Raw genomic sequence first — 16,522 nt, 5'->3', positions numbered from 1 at the left:
TCACACACTGGTGATGGCAGCTACATTGTAGCCACAGCCACCCTGGGGCGCACTGACAGAGGCGAGGCGCTGCCGGACACTGGCACCACCGGGCCCTCTGACCACCGGGTAGGCAACGGGTGAAGTGTCTTGCCCAAGGACGCCGGGGCTCGAACCTGCAACCTTCCGATTACAAGACGAACTGCCAACTCTTGAGCCACGATCGGAAAACCTGAAAGCGTGTCAGTACGGCGCGATAGCATTAAAAAATACAAAGAGTTCTGAACGAGAGTCGTGTCTTTCAAATGTGTGAAACAGGCAGAAAATGCAAATTCATTGTAGTTACCACAGCTAGTAGACTTTTATTTTGAAGGGCAGGAAGCCAGCAGCATGTCAGCTGATACACAGTGCCACACACTGTCACAAACCTGGTTACCTGGGTCGTAGAGCTTGCGTGGCTGGAGAGGGTGAGTAATAACAAGTAATAATAAGTATTAAAATAAGGTGGAGTAAATAACACTGCGCTATTTGCCGTCCTGTAATCTCCGCTGCTGGAGCCTGGCACAAAAGACAGGGACAATAAGGTAACTCGCTTGAGGCTAGCTTTTATCAGGACCCGAGCTGAGGTGTTTTAAGCAGGTATGGTCATGGCAGCGGTAAAAGGGAGACAGTGATAAACGGATTTAGCGTCATGTCTGTGCCAGATAAAGAACAGATATTTGCCGCATGAACCTGGCGTGTTATCACTGTGACATGCCGTGTGTTGCCTCCTATGTCCTCAGGCAGAGGATAAGTCGAACCATGCTGCCTGACAAAGACGGTCCAGGTGTTGGAGGCGGACAGAGCTTTCCTGAGGGTGAAGACCCCTCCGTGTCTCTTTTTAGAGACTACCTCCGGCTCAGAACTGTGCACCCAGAGCCCGACTATGGTGAGAGACTTTTATTACATGAGCTCAGTTTGTGACCTTTAGCGATATGGCGCAATTGAATTTTGGGATGCATTTGTCTTTAATAGACCCCAAACCGCTGCTTGACTAATGATCTTTTTCATGTCTTGTTTCTCTGTGGTTTTCCTTTAAGATTATGATCGACAAATGCTGTTTCTTTATATAGTATAATAAAAAATGTATTGTAAACAGTATCTGTGCTTCCTTTGAGAAACTGTAACATGGATTTTTTCGTATCAGTGGCATCATTGTCCTTCTTCAAAGAGAAAAAGTAATCAAAGTTCACTTCTTATCTGTGTCAGTTAAACATTAAATGCTCACAGTTATGCATGTAACAGATGTTCTTAAACGCTGAGCTGTTATGTAAAGTTTTCAGTTCAGTGGTTACACCTTGTGCTGAGTCTCAGGAGTAGAAAAAATAAAAGCAACAGCCATGAGGCAAAAACATGTGACCCTGGGGATGGATCATTTTCCAAACAACTATTTGGAGGCATTACGACCCTGTTTACGGTTGTGAAATGCGTCCCGTGCAGTTAGATCCTTGTTGGAAATATATTTCACCCTGTTTAACAGCAACCATGTTAAACAGGGTTTGTGTTCCAGTTGCTCTGAGAGAGTGTGACTGGCTAGCTAGACTGCTTTTCACATGCACATCTAAGAGTGGCTGAAAATGCAATGATGACAGGAGAAGGCTTGTCAAAGTCCAGCAGCAGGAGCTGTGACTGAGAATTTTCACTCAATTATTAATGCTTGAGTGCGATGTCTTATTGTTTGTTTATTCTTTCATAGATGCTGCTCTTAGGTTCCTTGACAGAATAGCGGAGGAGCTTGAACTACCCTTGAAGAAGATCGAGGTGTGTGACATTGATGGCTACGTTCAGAGAGCAGTTGTTTACATGATACAGTGGACATAACATTAATAATAAAAAGATCCTTTTCCTGTCCCTGCTCCTTTTAGGTTTTTCCAGGTAGAGTCATATCCATCATGACATGGGAGGGAACGAATCCCACCTTGAAGTCCATCTTGCTGAATTCCCACACAGATGTTGTACCTGTTTATCAGGTATGACATCGGTCTCACTGTATGGCGCTACAATCCTGTTATCACCTGTAACAGACCTGAAAAAAACAGATTTGATATCAATCTTTTCTCCAGGAACATTGGAAGTACGATGCTTTCAGTGCTTTCAAAGATGCAGAGGGCAACATTTATGCCCGTGGATCACAGGACATGAAATGTGTAACTATACAGTGGGTATAACCTGCCTTGATAACTTGCTTTATTAAACAGGATTTGTGCTCTAGTGTTGTTGTGATGCTCTCTTGTATTTATGTTTCTATGAGAAACACCCGATTTAACACCCGCTCACTCAGCCTGCATACTGTCAGTTCACACTCTCGTCCTTGTTCCTGTCATATATCTGCTGCGTTCACTTTGTTCTGTGTAGGTACATCCAGGCAGTCAGGAGGCTGAAGGCGAGGGGATGGAAACCGACACGCACTCTCCATCTCATGTTTGTTCCTGGTAAGATTTTAATATGCCTCTCCATTCTGTTTTTAAATTGTTTGTAATGTCTTTACATATTGTTAATACAGGCTCATGGGTATTTTTACTTACTGTGACTGATTACTCCTTAATTAGTAATGCTAGGACAGTAAAAACACATACAGTGTGTGACTGATACCATCCTCATTCTCCTGTTGTTGTTAACTGCTTATGATGCAGCTTCAGTAATTCTTTAACAGGGATAAAGACTGATCACAAACTGTAGTCTTGTACTCATTAAACACAAAGGAGATAAGTTTTACCTTTGGTCAGCCAAACGCATGTGCTCAATCTAAGATTAACTCTGACCTGTCAGTCTGCCAGAGACACCTCAAGATATCATAAAAACAGGAAATGCATATTAAGTAGACTCTTCTTAGGGGGTCTGTTAACAGTGTAGATGGGTAGGAAAACACACAGTGTGTTAAACATTATCTCCTAGGTTGTGGAGATGTAAACTTTAACAGCAGGACTTTGTCTATTCACATTTATCCAGTATAGACATGTTAAATATGTGCGTCCAAGTACGCTTTGTTTCCTGCATCTGTTTGTACATGTTGTACGGTATTTATTGTCTGCTTTCCACACAAAGGCTTTGATTCAAGTCTGAATAAATTAAACTGAAACAGCACCCCTTTCAGCAACATTTCTGCACTGTGCCAGCGTGGAGCGGAGGCACTGGCTCCTGGGAGTTTACATTGTTGCCAGCATTGCTCCTCCCAGCTTCGTCCCGAGCAGATGTCTAATCAGCCATAATCATTGAATCCAAGTAATAAGGATGAAGTTTGTTCTCCGAGTCTTGTTAGGTTGTAGTCACTTATTTATTTACTTATTTTTTTAGATGAGGAAGTTGGAGGCTACAAGGGGATGGAGACATTTGTGAAGCAGCCAGAGTTTCACAAGTTAAACATCGGCTTTGCCCTTGATGAAGGTAAAAAAAATAAAGAGATACAGTTAAAGATAAAGCAGCCTTTGTATTCTTTTTCAAAAGTAAATGAATCAAAATCAAAATATTGAACATGCCAAAGTGTATGAGTGAGTTAAAAATACTTGTTATTTATTTAGTTTGAATTATTTCCACAGAAAATCCTTTTACTTTTGAAACAAGATAAAACTGCAGGTATCCATAACAAGAGCACCTAGTAAAACTAAGCTAATGAAGGGAAGAGACTAACAATAAAAACCTACACATTTAAATTTGAGAATTGATCATGCTGTAGTGAAATAAAAGGATTTAGAGAATGTCTTTGTTGTTGGCGGTCTTTACTAGCCTTTCCCTTATTTTCTTTCTTTTTCAAACATTTGATTTTATCTTTTCTCTTTGATGTCATATAGAAGAGTGGTTTAATCCTGAAACCCACTACATTATTTTTAATAAGTTTTTTTTTTAATGGGGGAAGATTATAATTCAAATGTATAAATTATAAATCAAATTTGGCATTTACTTATTTTTCTTTCACATATATTAGTAATTTTCTGTCCATATTCTTTTATGTTATACTCTGTGTTCAGACCTTCCCTTATCTTCCCGAACTGATTCAGCCTCAACCTTACACACTTTCTGGAGAAAGGAGAAGTGTTACTCTGGGAGGTTTGGAAGTGTTTATATGGGTGTTTTTTCTTTGTGATCAGCACTAACTGGGCTTCCTGTTTTTCTCTCTCTTAGGATGGGTGAGACCATTAAGTCGGGATTGTAACTTCGTTGTGTTGTTGTGTGATTTTACTTTTTAATTGGTGTCAGTAACATCAGTTCAAAAAGTTCTGAACTTCTTGACTTTTTCACTGAGACCTTTAAAAAAATGAGTAAATGCAGGTCTGAAAATTTCAGGTTATATATGTAAATTGCTTTTTTTTTTTTTTTTTACATTATTCATGCCAAAGATAAAAACAAACTTGCCCGCATGGCTGAGTTTATAACAGAGCCAGTGTTTGGTTTGATCAGACGTAAACACAATAAGAGAGAATGCAACAGCAAGCTGATTAACAGCGACTGCTAGATAGAAAAGTGGCCAGCCAGTGATGCTGGCTGACAAATGTGCTTCAAATGATTGTTAATTCCCTTTGTTATAAAACCACAGTAATTAAAAAAAATAGACACAGTTTACAAAGTAAAAAAAATGTAATAGTTTTTAATCTCTTTTTTTTTTCATGATAATCTAGAAAGTTTTAGGTTTCAATACAGATAAGAACACTTCCTGAAATATTTTTCGACTAAAAATAGTGAAGATGTTAGACTTTTGCCTCATATGCCTTCATAAATGTCTTCACTGGGTTTAAATTTGACATCCAAACATCAAGAGATTCCAGTGTTTGGTTATGTCTGCTCAGAAATGGGAGTCAGTACATCTTGAACTGGAGTTTCCATGTTCTTGTGCATGAGGTTAGATTCATTGTGATACTAAATTAACTAGTGACTTGCAAGTGTCAATATGAGAGTGCATGATTTTCTGTCTCTGGGGGTGTACCCTGCCTCTTGCCCTGTGGCAGCTGGGATGGGCTTCCGTTCCCATCCTTGTTCCTGAATTGGATGAGTGGAGAAAAATGGATGGATCAAAGTGTATTTGAGTTTTTTCTGCATACTCTGCAGGTTTGGCCAATCCCACTGATGCGTTCACTGTGTTTTATGGGGAAAGGAACCCCTGGTGTAAGTACAAAATACACAGAAATTGAAACCTCAACTTAAATTAGTTTTGAATTACTGGTTAGATGATAAAACGTGTCTTGAATCAAGCAGGATTTCCTCTGCTTTCAGGGATTACTGTCCATTGCCCAGGCAGTCCAGGTCATGGGTCTCGGTTTGTGGAGAATACAGCAGCTGAGAAGCTGGTACTTATCTGTACAATGTTACTGGTTAATAAAGCGGTTGAAAACAGGACTAAAGGAAAGTGTCAGTAACAACACTTATCTTTTCACTTTCTTATAGCGCCATGTCATGAACTCCTTCCTGGACTTCAGAGAGAAGGAAAAACACAGGTGAGGAAATTTACACTTTGGTAGTGTAAGCAGGTCCTAGATTTCCTCTATAATAGATCTCTTTGGAGTTAGTTTGAGGTGATAGGTTATCCCAAAACCTGCTCTCAAAAGTGTGTAAATCAATTTCAATTGTACAGACGATGGGTTAATTTGCTTGTAGGTCTATTTGCAGCTAATTTGTCCCATAGCAACATGCTTTAATGAACTGTGTAGACATTAAGAACTTCTAATTTATCTTTACATGTCATAAATGTGAGTAGCCTATATTTATTTATTTAAAAACTTTTTTCTGTTTTTTTTTTCACACAGTATTCAGGACATTAGATAAATATTTACACTTTTGGATGCCTAGAAATGTATGACATAATTGGGTTGTGGAAATTCAATTGCTCAGTCTCTCATGAACGATTCAACATAACTAAAGGAAAATATTTTAAAAAGGTGTCTTCTGGCACATTACCTCTAAATTCACTGTAACCATTAAAAAACTACAGAAATGGAAGCAATAATGTATTAATTGTCAAATACTGCTCATCAGTTGTCTTTGTGTCCCATAGATAATTGGGAAGAGACCATTAAATGAAATATAAACTTTTATAAAATGCAGTTGTGTTTGATTCAAAGTTGCATTTTGGTCTGTTTTGCATTATTACCTTCTCTCTCCTCAGGCTAAATACCAGTGAGTGTTTTACACTTGGTGACGTCACCACAGTAAATATGACTATGGTCAAAGGGGGCGTGGCCTACAATGTCATCCCGGCTGAAATGGACATCAGCTTTGACCTAAGAATACCACCTACAGTAAATCTACAGGTGCGTAAGTGGTTTATGTGTTTGTGTAACTCCTTCGTACAATTATGCACATGGCTGCAAGTGTCATAGTACTCCACATTGACTTTTAAATTACCACTATACCAGGAGTTTGAGAGACAGATCAAGCAGTGGTGTAAGGAAGCAGGAGAAGATGTCACCTATGATTTTGCTCAGGTCAGTGTGCTTGCTCTCAACTCTAAGACTGCTGTTGGTTTGTTCTGATGGTCAGATGGTCTAAATCAGCTGGTATCTGTTGTAGAAACACATGAACCAGAATATCACATCCACAGATGAGAGTGATCCATGGTGGAATGCCTTCAGTGCTTCCTGCAAAGAAATGTGAGTGGACTAAATCCTTTTTCAAACCTGGAATACATAACGCTGCTGTTTTCACGAGTCTGTGAAAGTGACGACATTTAGCCACAATTTTACTCTGATTTGCATCTGTTACATTAAGATGCCATCAGATTACTACATCACTATTTAACAATATAAACCTGAGGCTACAACCCTACACCCCAACACAAATGACGGCACACATCTGTAAGATCTTTGTCTTAGTAGAATACAAAGCTGACTGCACAAAGCAAAGATGAAAACCAGTACAAAAAAGCGACCGCTGCTGACATGCAGTGCTTATACTATGGTGGGCTAAGGGCTGCAGCAGTGTTTGAGTGATTTTATCTCCACAAGGGTCCAACATTTATTGTGGGCTGTTAAAGTATTGCATTTTGTATTTTTATTGTCTCAGTATATTTATGTTAAGTCTTCTTTTCTCCATGTGAGGGAGTATTGCTTTAATTTTGTTATGCTTGCATAATGACAATAAAGAGTCTTGAATCGTCATTGTAACCAGATGATCAGTGTTTTTTACTTCCCCGTGTCAGTGTTTTGGCTGATAGGTGTGCAGTGTTGTGTAGTGGTCACAGCTTAAACCTTTGTTTTGGCTTCATCTGCAGCTGCTAACTCTGGTGATTCTTCAAATAGTATGTGTTCATCTTACTGTTGGAACAATTAATAATTTAAGATTTTAAATAAAAATGATCTGCTGTGTTAGTTTATGGCAAAACTGAATTTTATATCCTTGTAATCTGCTTACATAACTTTTTTTTTCTTTTCTTCTTCTTCTTTTTTTTTTAAATATCCGCTCTATGAGTCTTCACACATTAGCTGCAAATGTTCACACAACTCTCACAATTTGCTCCTTGTGCTTGGAAAGGTTTGTCACAGATACTTGTGGAGCTGTGAAACACTAGAATTTTCTTTTTCATTTAATATGTTATTCAGGGAGATTTACATATATATGAGTTTTTACTTGTGCTTTGCAAGCATTTCCAATATAGGCAGTGACACTTTTTGCACACGTTTAAAAACATCTTATCCATATAGTTTCAGCTAAAAACAGGAGCATACTGTGTAATCAACAGCCACGTCTCATATGATCATCTCCACTCTAGGAGTATGACTTTGAAGAAGGAGATCTTTCCTGCTGCCACAGATAGCCGTTTCATCCGTGCGGTGAGTTTAAGAACTGACTTGAGTTTGTAAATAGAGGAAATTTTCTTCTGAGAGTCATTTGAGGTTTTTCTTTTATTGACATTACTGGGAGAAATCAGTTCTTGTGTTTTAAATAATGTTTGTTTAATGATCTAGGTGGGCATCCCTGCTATTGGCTTTTCTCCAATGAACCGGACGCCGATCCTGCTGCATGATCACAACGAGTATCTGAACGAGCAAGTCTTCCTGAAAGGCATCAGCGTGTACGAGAGGATCATCCCGGCTCTTGCCAGCGTTGCTGCCCTTCCCAATGAGGCTTAGACATAATTTAATCCTTTCTAAAACATATTTACCAGATTATCTGACTATTTAACTTGAGGAATTATCAAAGATTACCAAAGAGTATATCATTAAACGGAGCACTGAGCCTTTGGTACTGTTTATCTTTTTGATTCTCAGGATGAAGTCACACTAAGCTTTGCTTTACTCAGCACAGCAGCAAGTCTTAGCATCCTTTATGTTAGCGTTGCGATTGAGTGTACCTTTTTTTTTGAAGGATTAATGCCTGTTGTGTAAATCAGTTCATTTAACCCTTGTGTGGTGTTCATATTTTTGTTACTCAGCCAGTGTTCATGGGTCTGGTGGACCCGCTAGAGTTTTGGCTTTCCAAATTAACACTATCAAACAATTTTATGTTAAATTACTCAACAGATGTTTACTTCATCCCAATTACAAACCATATGAACAGCAAACATGGTTAATTTTTTCCCTTTACCTTTGTTAGATCACATTTATGAATTAATGTGCTTCTCGTTTTTTTTTATTTTTTATAAAATGTTATAAAAAAAATAAATCAGTTATAATCAAGTGGAGTGAGTGGAAAGACACAACACATTTACACGTGAAGCAACATGTTTCACAACTAAATGGGATCAGCTGCTCATCAATGGTGACATTAGGCCCAGGGTTGTAAAACAGGGGAGGTGGTGCACACACTTATCCCACACTGTCCTGATGGCAGCTAGCTTGTCTCTCTGCCGTCGAGCTGGTCTGTCGTCTCGGTTATCAAAACGGATAATCCTGGAAATTTTGTGGAAGTTTTCCAGAGACATTGATGCACGGAAAGGTTCTTGCCGGTTTCTGCATCCCACAGGGATTCTGTGGATTCCCCTTTGGACCTGAAAACTCCTGCAAGGATAAGAACCCCAAAGTAGGCCTTTGGGGTTCTTAGATGAATTTGGTCCATCTCCTTCCACCTCTCTCCAAAAACACACCTTCCTTCTAGATTACTGCAATCCAGAATAATTTTCTGGATGGAATCTGGGATGAAAAGCTCAAATGAAGACTTGATGTCCTGCACATGAGTAACTGTCAGCCGTGTTGGCCCTGGCTGATCACAGTAACAGCTCTGCAGGGTGGCTCATTTCTTGGGCAAGAAGACCGTTCAATTTCACCAGTTATTGACATCCATATTTCTTCACTTGCTGTCTGGTGGGCTTGTTCTGGTCCTGGAGCTGGCTGCAGATGGGGTACTCGTCTTCGTTTTGTTACTAAATGGTGCTCAACCTCATCCTCTTCTTCAAAGTCACTGTCAGACTCTGAATTTTCAGAAATGTGAAATATTCTGAAACCTCTTTGTCAACATCATCATCCGAAGCCCCTCTCTTCCAAAATCAATTGGATGGCCCTCGCAGCAGATAATCTTTTGCCATCTTGATCAGTTGTGATAAAGAACCACACTGGCAAAGTCTTATTTATAGTATTTTGCCCCTAATTTGCAGGTGGGACAGGGTATGAGAAAATAAAATTTGGATCCCTCAAGAAAGAGGGTAAAATGTGTGTAAATGTCAGTGCAGACGGTGTTGGTAGTTGAATTTTCAACAATGTTGCAACTTTGTGCGGAGCAGGAGGGGAAGAAAACACTACCAGCAGCACCAGAAAGGAGGAAGACAGAGTGTGGGAACACAGGACCTACACTTTCAACACTTTTATTAGACCTGGGTCCAGTGGACCCGAACACCTTGTATGTAATGTAAATGCGTGGGGGGAGGTACAGTATGAGGTCATTGAAAATTAGTGCGGATTTATGTTCTTCACAGAAAATAAGCCAAAGCCAATGAATTTCAGGTTGAAAAAATAATTCATTGTTTAATTTTTCTTTTGAGAAAAACTGAAAATGGGTCTCACAGACCCGAACACCATACAAGGGTTAAAGAACTCAAGTGAAAGCTGAAGAGACTTTTGATTGCCAGTTTCTAATTAAACCAAATCTAAAATTTTAGATGACAGAAAATTTTAATTAACCAAAAGTCAAACTGAATAAATGTATTTCTTCACTACTGTCACTGTCCTGTTTTCTGCTACACAAACAGGAGAGACATGCCTGATGCCACGTTAACACTCAGTTTAATTAGACCTATTAATTAGAGGCAGAATTGCTGTTGTTTTATGAAAGAACACTTCTGATTGCCTTTGGGGGAGGCATTTAACCTCCAAACATCTGGTTAAAGGTCCAGCAATAACACTTAAAATAATCACATCAATAAAACACTGAATCCATTTGTAGCCTCAAGATAATCACAAAGTGGACCCCAAACAAAAATCCAGCTTTTCCCCCCACTTAATTTCACCATTATGTTCCTAAAGGCTGCTTTTTTTTAATCACCTGTTAACAGCAAGATGGAGCTAGAGCTCGTATTTCACAAAATGCACAACATGGGTTTGCCTCCTAAAGGAACGCAACACTATAAAATGCAGAAATGTCTCACTGGATTCATCCTCCTAAATTTGGTGATAGTGGACCACAGATAGGTGGCAGTTGTGATAATAGGTAAAATATAAATGTCTGCTGGAAATTTGATTTGGTGCTTTGATTTTTCTTTGGTCCTGATATTTATTCACCCACTATTATCCTCACCCACCCAAAATATCCCATCAGCATCATTTATGCTTTAGGTGTAGTGCTTACTAGCAAACATTAGCGTTCTAACAACCTAAAGTAAAATGGTGGCATTACTGTGTTTGTGCTTACGGTGATCTCATTGTGAGCATGTCAGTATGCTGCAATTAGCTTTTATTCCAGAGCCTGAGTGCAGTTTCACAGAAAGTCTGTGGCTAAAAATCATATTTAAAATATCAGACAGATATCTAATGTGTTGGCCAGAGGGAATCACTAAATCAGAATGCATCATTTTAAAATCTGTAAGACAGAAAGGTGTAAAACTGGCCTACAGTTAAAATCTCTGCTCACCCAGCCAGATTAAAATTGTGTTTTTATTTAGCGTGTCCCTTAAATAGAAAGTGATTTTTTTATTCACTTTACTTGGATGGTTAAAAATGGAAAAACTCTGTAAAGAAGGATGTTATGAAATACAGATGGAATAATGGCAATGAGGAATTAAAAATGTAATTTGATTTTTAATGCTATTTACATGAGGTAAAGGTCGGCCTCATCCACAGTGCAGCTCTCGTTGGTATTGTCGTCTAATTAACAGTGTATGGCTCTCAGAGGGGGACTGGCAGGAAGCGAGTGCAGTCAGTAATTAGTCTTCTCTCTCTCCCCAGGACGTGACAGCAGTATTAGCACATGGGGCCATCAGGGAGCCGAATAAAAGCTGAACCCAGATCCTTCCTCCCAGAGGGGGGGAAAAAGGTGCAGCCATCCTGTCGGGTCAGCTGCCGAGCTTCTGAATGCCGGGCTGTGGGGAAACATAGGTGCTGTTAAACAGTTTGTCAATGACAACTTCGCTGTTTCAGTATTTCAGGAAAGCCTTTATTATATGTGGTGCCAGAGTCAGTAATTTGTATACATGTTTTTTCCTTGGAAACGAAAATTGCTCGACAGTTGATCCCCACCTAATTGTGGTCTCTGAGCAGGGTGCCTGCCCACATGGGGAGATTTTACCTGATTCACAAGGTCTGTGCACACACCCTACTGTGGCGTTTCCAGGATTATGATCATAATTCATGAACAGCTCTCAAAGACCTTTTACAATTAATGGACCAAGTAAAGCCTGAAGATTTATAGAAATAAAATCGTAAACAAGAACTGAGAGGCAGTCTGAAAAACATTTTCTCTATCAGTATCCGTAAAGTAGCTTTGGTGTACATATAGCAAGGCTGTAATGAGTTTCACTTCCATGGTTTTCTTGCTTCTGGGGAGAGCTGTTAATACTTGCAGATGCTGCAGTGTATGAAGGGCTATATGCACAATGTAAATCACACAGCTGAATGGCTCTGCTGCTCCACTGCAGTGCAACTACAGCTGTCCTTTGGTGGTAAATACATCCAAACCCTTTTGTAATCGAAGGAGCTAACTCTATCAGGGCTTGTAGTTCAACAGCCACTGCGATCATCTGTTTTTTTAAAAATCGTTTTTACTCAGATAAGGAAATTTATCTACAAAAATCCAAATCTGTGTTTTGAAGGTAGTTAATTTAGTAGTTTTCCAAAAAACATTTTCTTGTATAAGCCTTGGCTGAAGAAAGAAGCTCCATATTTAAGCTATTTAAGTATAGAAATCTCTCTTTGTTTTAAAAGAGAGATTTCTATTCTTAAATAAGCCATAAAAGAATAACAGTTATTTGATATAATATATTTGAGACCCATGTCCGCACATCTGCTTTTTAACTTCTTAGTTTCTACACATTCTCTGTCTCACCACACATTTTGATGCTTAATTCATTTCCCTGCATTTTAAAATCTCCTTTTCTTATATAGAGCATGTCCAAATGCCTGGCTGATACAGTATATGTTACATCATTTTGTAGTCTACCATTGCCAGACTTATTTCTGGGCTATGTTCCTGTGCATCTGACAGATCGCATGAAAATGGGATGAGCTTAAGTACTGTCTCTGACTTTGACTTTAACTTATCACCTAAATCATAAGGAAGTGAGCTCTTGGTTTGAGCACACGTGACGGGCATGAAAGAGCACGGAGACACCGTGGCAAATGTCTACGCTACCTGCAACATCATATGTGAAAAGGATCAGGCACCAGTGGCAGAAACTAATTTTGGTGTTCTCTGGGGAAAGGGATGTCAAAACAGGTCTCACTAAAGGACCCTCATGCAGTTTGGTTCTGACAGTTTGGACAGAAATATACACATGAGTATCCTGCAGGAGGTCATTATGTTGGGTTCTTGCAGTCCCCCTCCTGATCCTCTTCACACAAAGAAGCAGATACTAGTCCTGCTGCTGATGCCCTTCTACAGCCTTGTCCAGTTGTCCTTGTGCAGTGGCCCATCTCCTGATAACACCTCCACACTCTTGAGACTGTGCTGGGGGAGAGAGCAAATCTTCATGTGATGGCAGGTGTGGAGGAGCTGGACTATGTGTCCAACATGAGTGTGCTGCAGGTACTGTCTCAGCAGTGAGAAGAACACTAGCTATAGAAAAGTCATTCAGGTGGGATACAGAGAGAACAGAGCTGGTCTGTGAAAACTATTCCTTTTTGGGAGTTGTCTTGTTGTTGACTTCCCAGTGTACCTGCTGTCACCTTCTTAGAGAGAGTTCTCAATTTAGCACCATATGTGTTCACTGCATGCGTAAATTGTAGAGCTTGTCACAAAAACTGGCTTGCAGGCCGCTGTTCATGACTCTACTGCGTTATGTGTGCCTAATGCCTGATGCCTTTAAGTTCCCATTTAGCACAGTGTTTACATCAGTGTCAGCTTTAACATTAATTTGTCACAGTACACGTTTCAAACTGTCATAGCAGAAAATCAGAGGTGTAATTTATAACATAAATAGTGATTTTATTCAATTTTATGACTCAGTTCCATTCCGGCTCTTTTTTATGGCAATGTATGAATGGAGAGAAGGCATCGGTAATATTATTGGTTACACGCTAATTACCACAGCATGGTGTATTATAAGGTCCAAGGACTGTAAATACAGAGGAGTGGATTAATTGGAAGAATAGATCAAATATATGTCTTTATCCAATCATGTTACATATAAAAAATAAATAAATAAAAGAACTATACCCACCTATCCTTGGGTAATAAGAAAGTCCAGTCCTGGTCCTTGCATTTCAAGCTGCTAGCTGCTTTCAACAAGATGTCCAAATCCTCAGTGGAAGGAGAGTGTTTCTATTTCTGCACAATGGCTTTCTCAGAGGCAATTATGACTCTTGTCATAGTCCATTTCTTTGCAAATTACTCACAAATTCCATCCTTCTCATCAAGTTTCTCATTAAGAAAATCTCCTATTAAATTTCATATTACATAAAAGACATAAACCCTTAGTACAGTTAGGATATTCCAGATCAGCTCCCCCAGTGACAGAGTTCCTCGTTGATGTGACTCTTCCACTTCATGTTGTAATTCCTCCAAAAAGGAATTATCTCCACTCCCACGTCTCATATGGGTGTGGTTTGTTTCACACCCACACACAAAAATGATGGGGGGAGGTTTTTTTCTTTTTAATATGGCTAATAAAATCAAATCAAATGGTCATCTGTGTAAATAATTGTTATGCCTGGATTGATTTAAAAACCAAAACAAATACTGACTGAATTGTCTTGCTCAACTAATGGGCCGCCCTGCGTGGCTGCCACCAGAGCCAACACAAATGAGGGTTACTCATGCCCAGGCATCCAATCTGATTCTGAACTTTTCATCCCAGAAAATCACCCTAAGCTGTTCCTTGATTAAAATTCTGTTAAAGGTCAAGTACCAACAAAAACAAGAACTACAATGTGGGTCTATCTATGATGGACAGGATGCACAGCATACAGACACCAAGAACACAGCAAAGCTCTGCCCTTTATGTTTAAAGGCTTTCATGAACAAGCTATTTGTTCAGTGGGGATGTTTCAGTGAGACTTTTCAAAGAAGTAACCAGAACACGAACAGCGAGCACAACCACACCCAACTCAATGGCTACACTAAAACTTGCTTGCATGCTTTATAATGTTTTTATTACAAAATGCTGACATCAGCCTGTTTTTATTACACTGTGATGGCGTCGTTGTGATGTTGTATTGAAAGTGTGTTGTACAGCTCTCTACACGCTTCTTCATATGATATGTTACTTCATATGATTTCATGAAAGTTTTTTACAAGTCAGTTTTGACCATGGCTGACGATAATAGAGGTCAAGGTCTTAGCCAATGCCAGCCTAGGTACTCATGCCCCCCAAGGCTTAGTATATTGCTGTAAAGTTTTAAAGATGTGAAGTTTAAATATGAAGTTTTACTGATTTTCGTATTTACTGTGACCTTGACCTTGACGCAGTTTTCACCTAAATTAAATCCGCTCCAACTGTTATTAGTATCTACCGTCATACAGAATTTAAAAATGATAGTTCGAATGAGACTGTATTCTAAACAATACTTTAATGAGTTCATTCTAAAAAGTTCCTGGAAATTCAAAAAACAGCCCCAAGCATCCTTAATTTACCCTGTAGTGCCACTGTTTTTTGCATCTCTTCCAGTGTATAACACTTCAGTAGTCCTTACTAGATAAAGATTGGCTCATGTACAAAAAGCTTGTAGCAACAGAACATCCACAGATACTCTCCTCTCCAAAACACACTGTACAAAAAATAAAAACCAACAAGGAAGTATTGAGATTATCTTCTTTTAAACCTAAGTTTTTTACTCTCACGTGGGTAAATTCCTTCTACTTTCGGCTGCTCCATTTATGGGGTGCCACAGCAGGTCATCTGCCTCGATGTCATCCTCCTCTGTCACGCCAGCCCTCTGAATGTCCTCCTTCAGTACACCCATGAATCTTCTCTGTGGTCACATGTCCAAACCATCTCAAACTCGCCTCTCTAACCTTTCTAACATCCTCTGATGTACCCATTTTACTTCTGTCCATCCTGGTAATTCCCTATGAAACTGGAGCATCTTCAACACTCTTACTTGGAGCTCGACTTCCTGTATTTTTGTCAGCGCCACTGTCACATGCAGGTCTCACTACCATCTTGTAAACCTTTCTTTTCCATCTTGTTGCTATTCTTCTGTCACAAATTAACCCTGACACTCCCCTCATTCTACCCTGGCTCTACTTTCTTCTTCACCTCTGTTGTGCACTGTCTGCTGCTCTGGATGGCATTCAAACTCACCTTCATTCCGCTGCTCTTGCAGAGGTAGGTAGCAGGCAATGTTTCAGGATGCTGTACAGTTGATATATGAAGGAAAATTAACACAAAGGCAAATATTAGATGAGATCCGTTTGGCAGATATTTAAAACTAAATGATTAATCCCCACTTTTAACTTCTAACACCTTCAGCATTAACATGTCCCACTTTGCAACAACCCATATATACTCTTTGTCTTTTATTTCAATTTTGTGGGACATGGTCACACTATAAAATGATCACAGATGGTTTTATAGTGTGATATTTAAAAAGAGTGGTTGAATTTTCTCACAATTTTAATGGTTACATTAAAAAGTAAACAGCAGCTAAATGAAATGAATGATCAAACATAACCCCACTTTTTTTAATCTAGTCATGCGTGACCATGACTGGGTCTCCTGTGGACTGGGGCCCAGTTGGTAAACTGGACCCCGGGGCAGTGAAACGGGAGTTAGAAGCGTCTTGATTTTATTACATTCAGGGACCCTTCAGTACCTGAAGTGTTGCGTCTTCCTCTAAATAGAAAAACTAAATTTATGGCAGTGACAAATCCCACGTCGCTCCTCAGAGATAAATAAAGCCAAACTAGATTCTTCTCCTGCTTCTCTGTTGCCTGGTGAGCGTGAGCGCGCACGGATCCACGGGCTGCTGATGAGAGAGAGAGAAAGAGAGAGCGG

At 39.5% G+C, this 16,522-nt stretch overlaps 1 protein-coding gene across 1 annotated transcript; it reads left to right on the top strand.

Moving 5' to 3' along the window:
• The first annotated feature begins 337 nt into the window (after positions 1-337).
• LOC102303058 (aminoacylase-1A) lies at positions 338-8,344 on the top strand. The gene is made up of 15 exons (XM_005932245.1): positions 338-446; positions 762-907; positions 1,715-1,779; positions 1,884-1,988; positions 2,082-2,176; positions 2,374-2,450; positions 3,313-3,402; positions 5,059-5,115; positions 5,224-5,297; positions 5,395-5,444; positions 6,113-6,257; positions 6,363-6,431; positions 6,517-6,596; positions 7,715-7,775; positions 7,911-8,344. The coding sequence occupies exons 2-15, from the start codon at positions 781-783 to the stop codon at positions 8,073-8,075; spliced, it is 1,260 nt and encodes a 419-aa protein (XP_005932307.1). The 5' UTR covers positions 338-446; positions 762-780; the 3' UTR covers positions 8,076-8,344.
• The last annotated feature ends 8,178 nt before the right edge of the window (positions 8,345-16,522 follow it).

Source organism: Haplochromis burtoni, unplaced genomic scaffold, assembly GCF_018398535.1.
Source record: "Haplochromis burtoni strain Fernald_Lab_line unplaced genomic scaffold, NCSU_Asbu1 Contig_156, whole genome shotgun sequence".
Lineage (NCBI taxonomy): Eukaryota > Metazoa > Chordata > Actinopteri > Cichliformes > Cichlidae > Haplochromis > Haplochromis burtoni.
The sequence above is the reverse complement of the archived record's forward strand: the minus strand, read 5'-3'. Positions and strand labels throughout refer to the sequence as shown.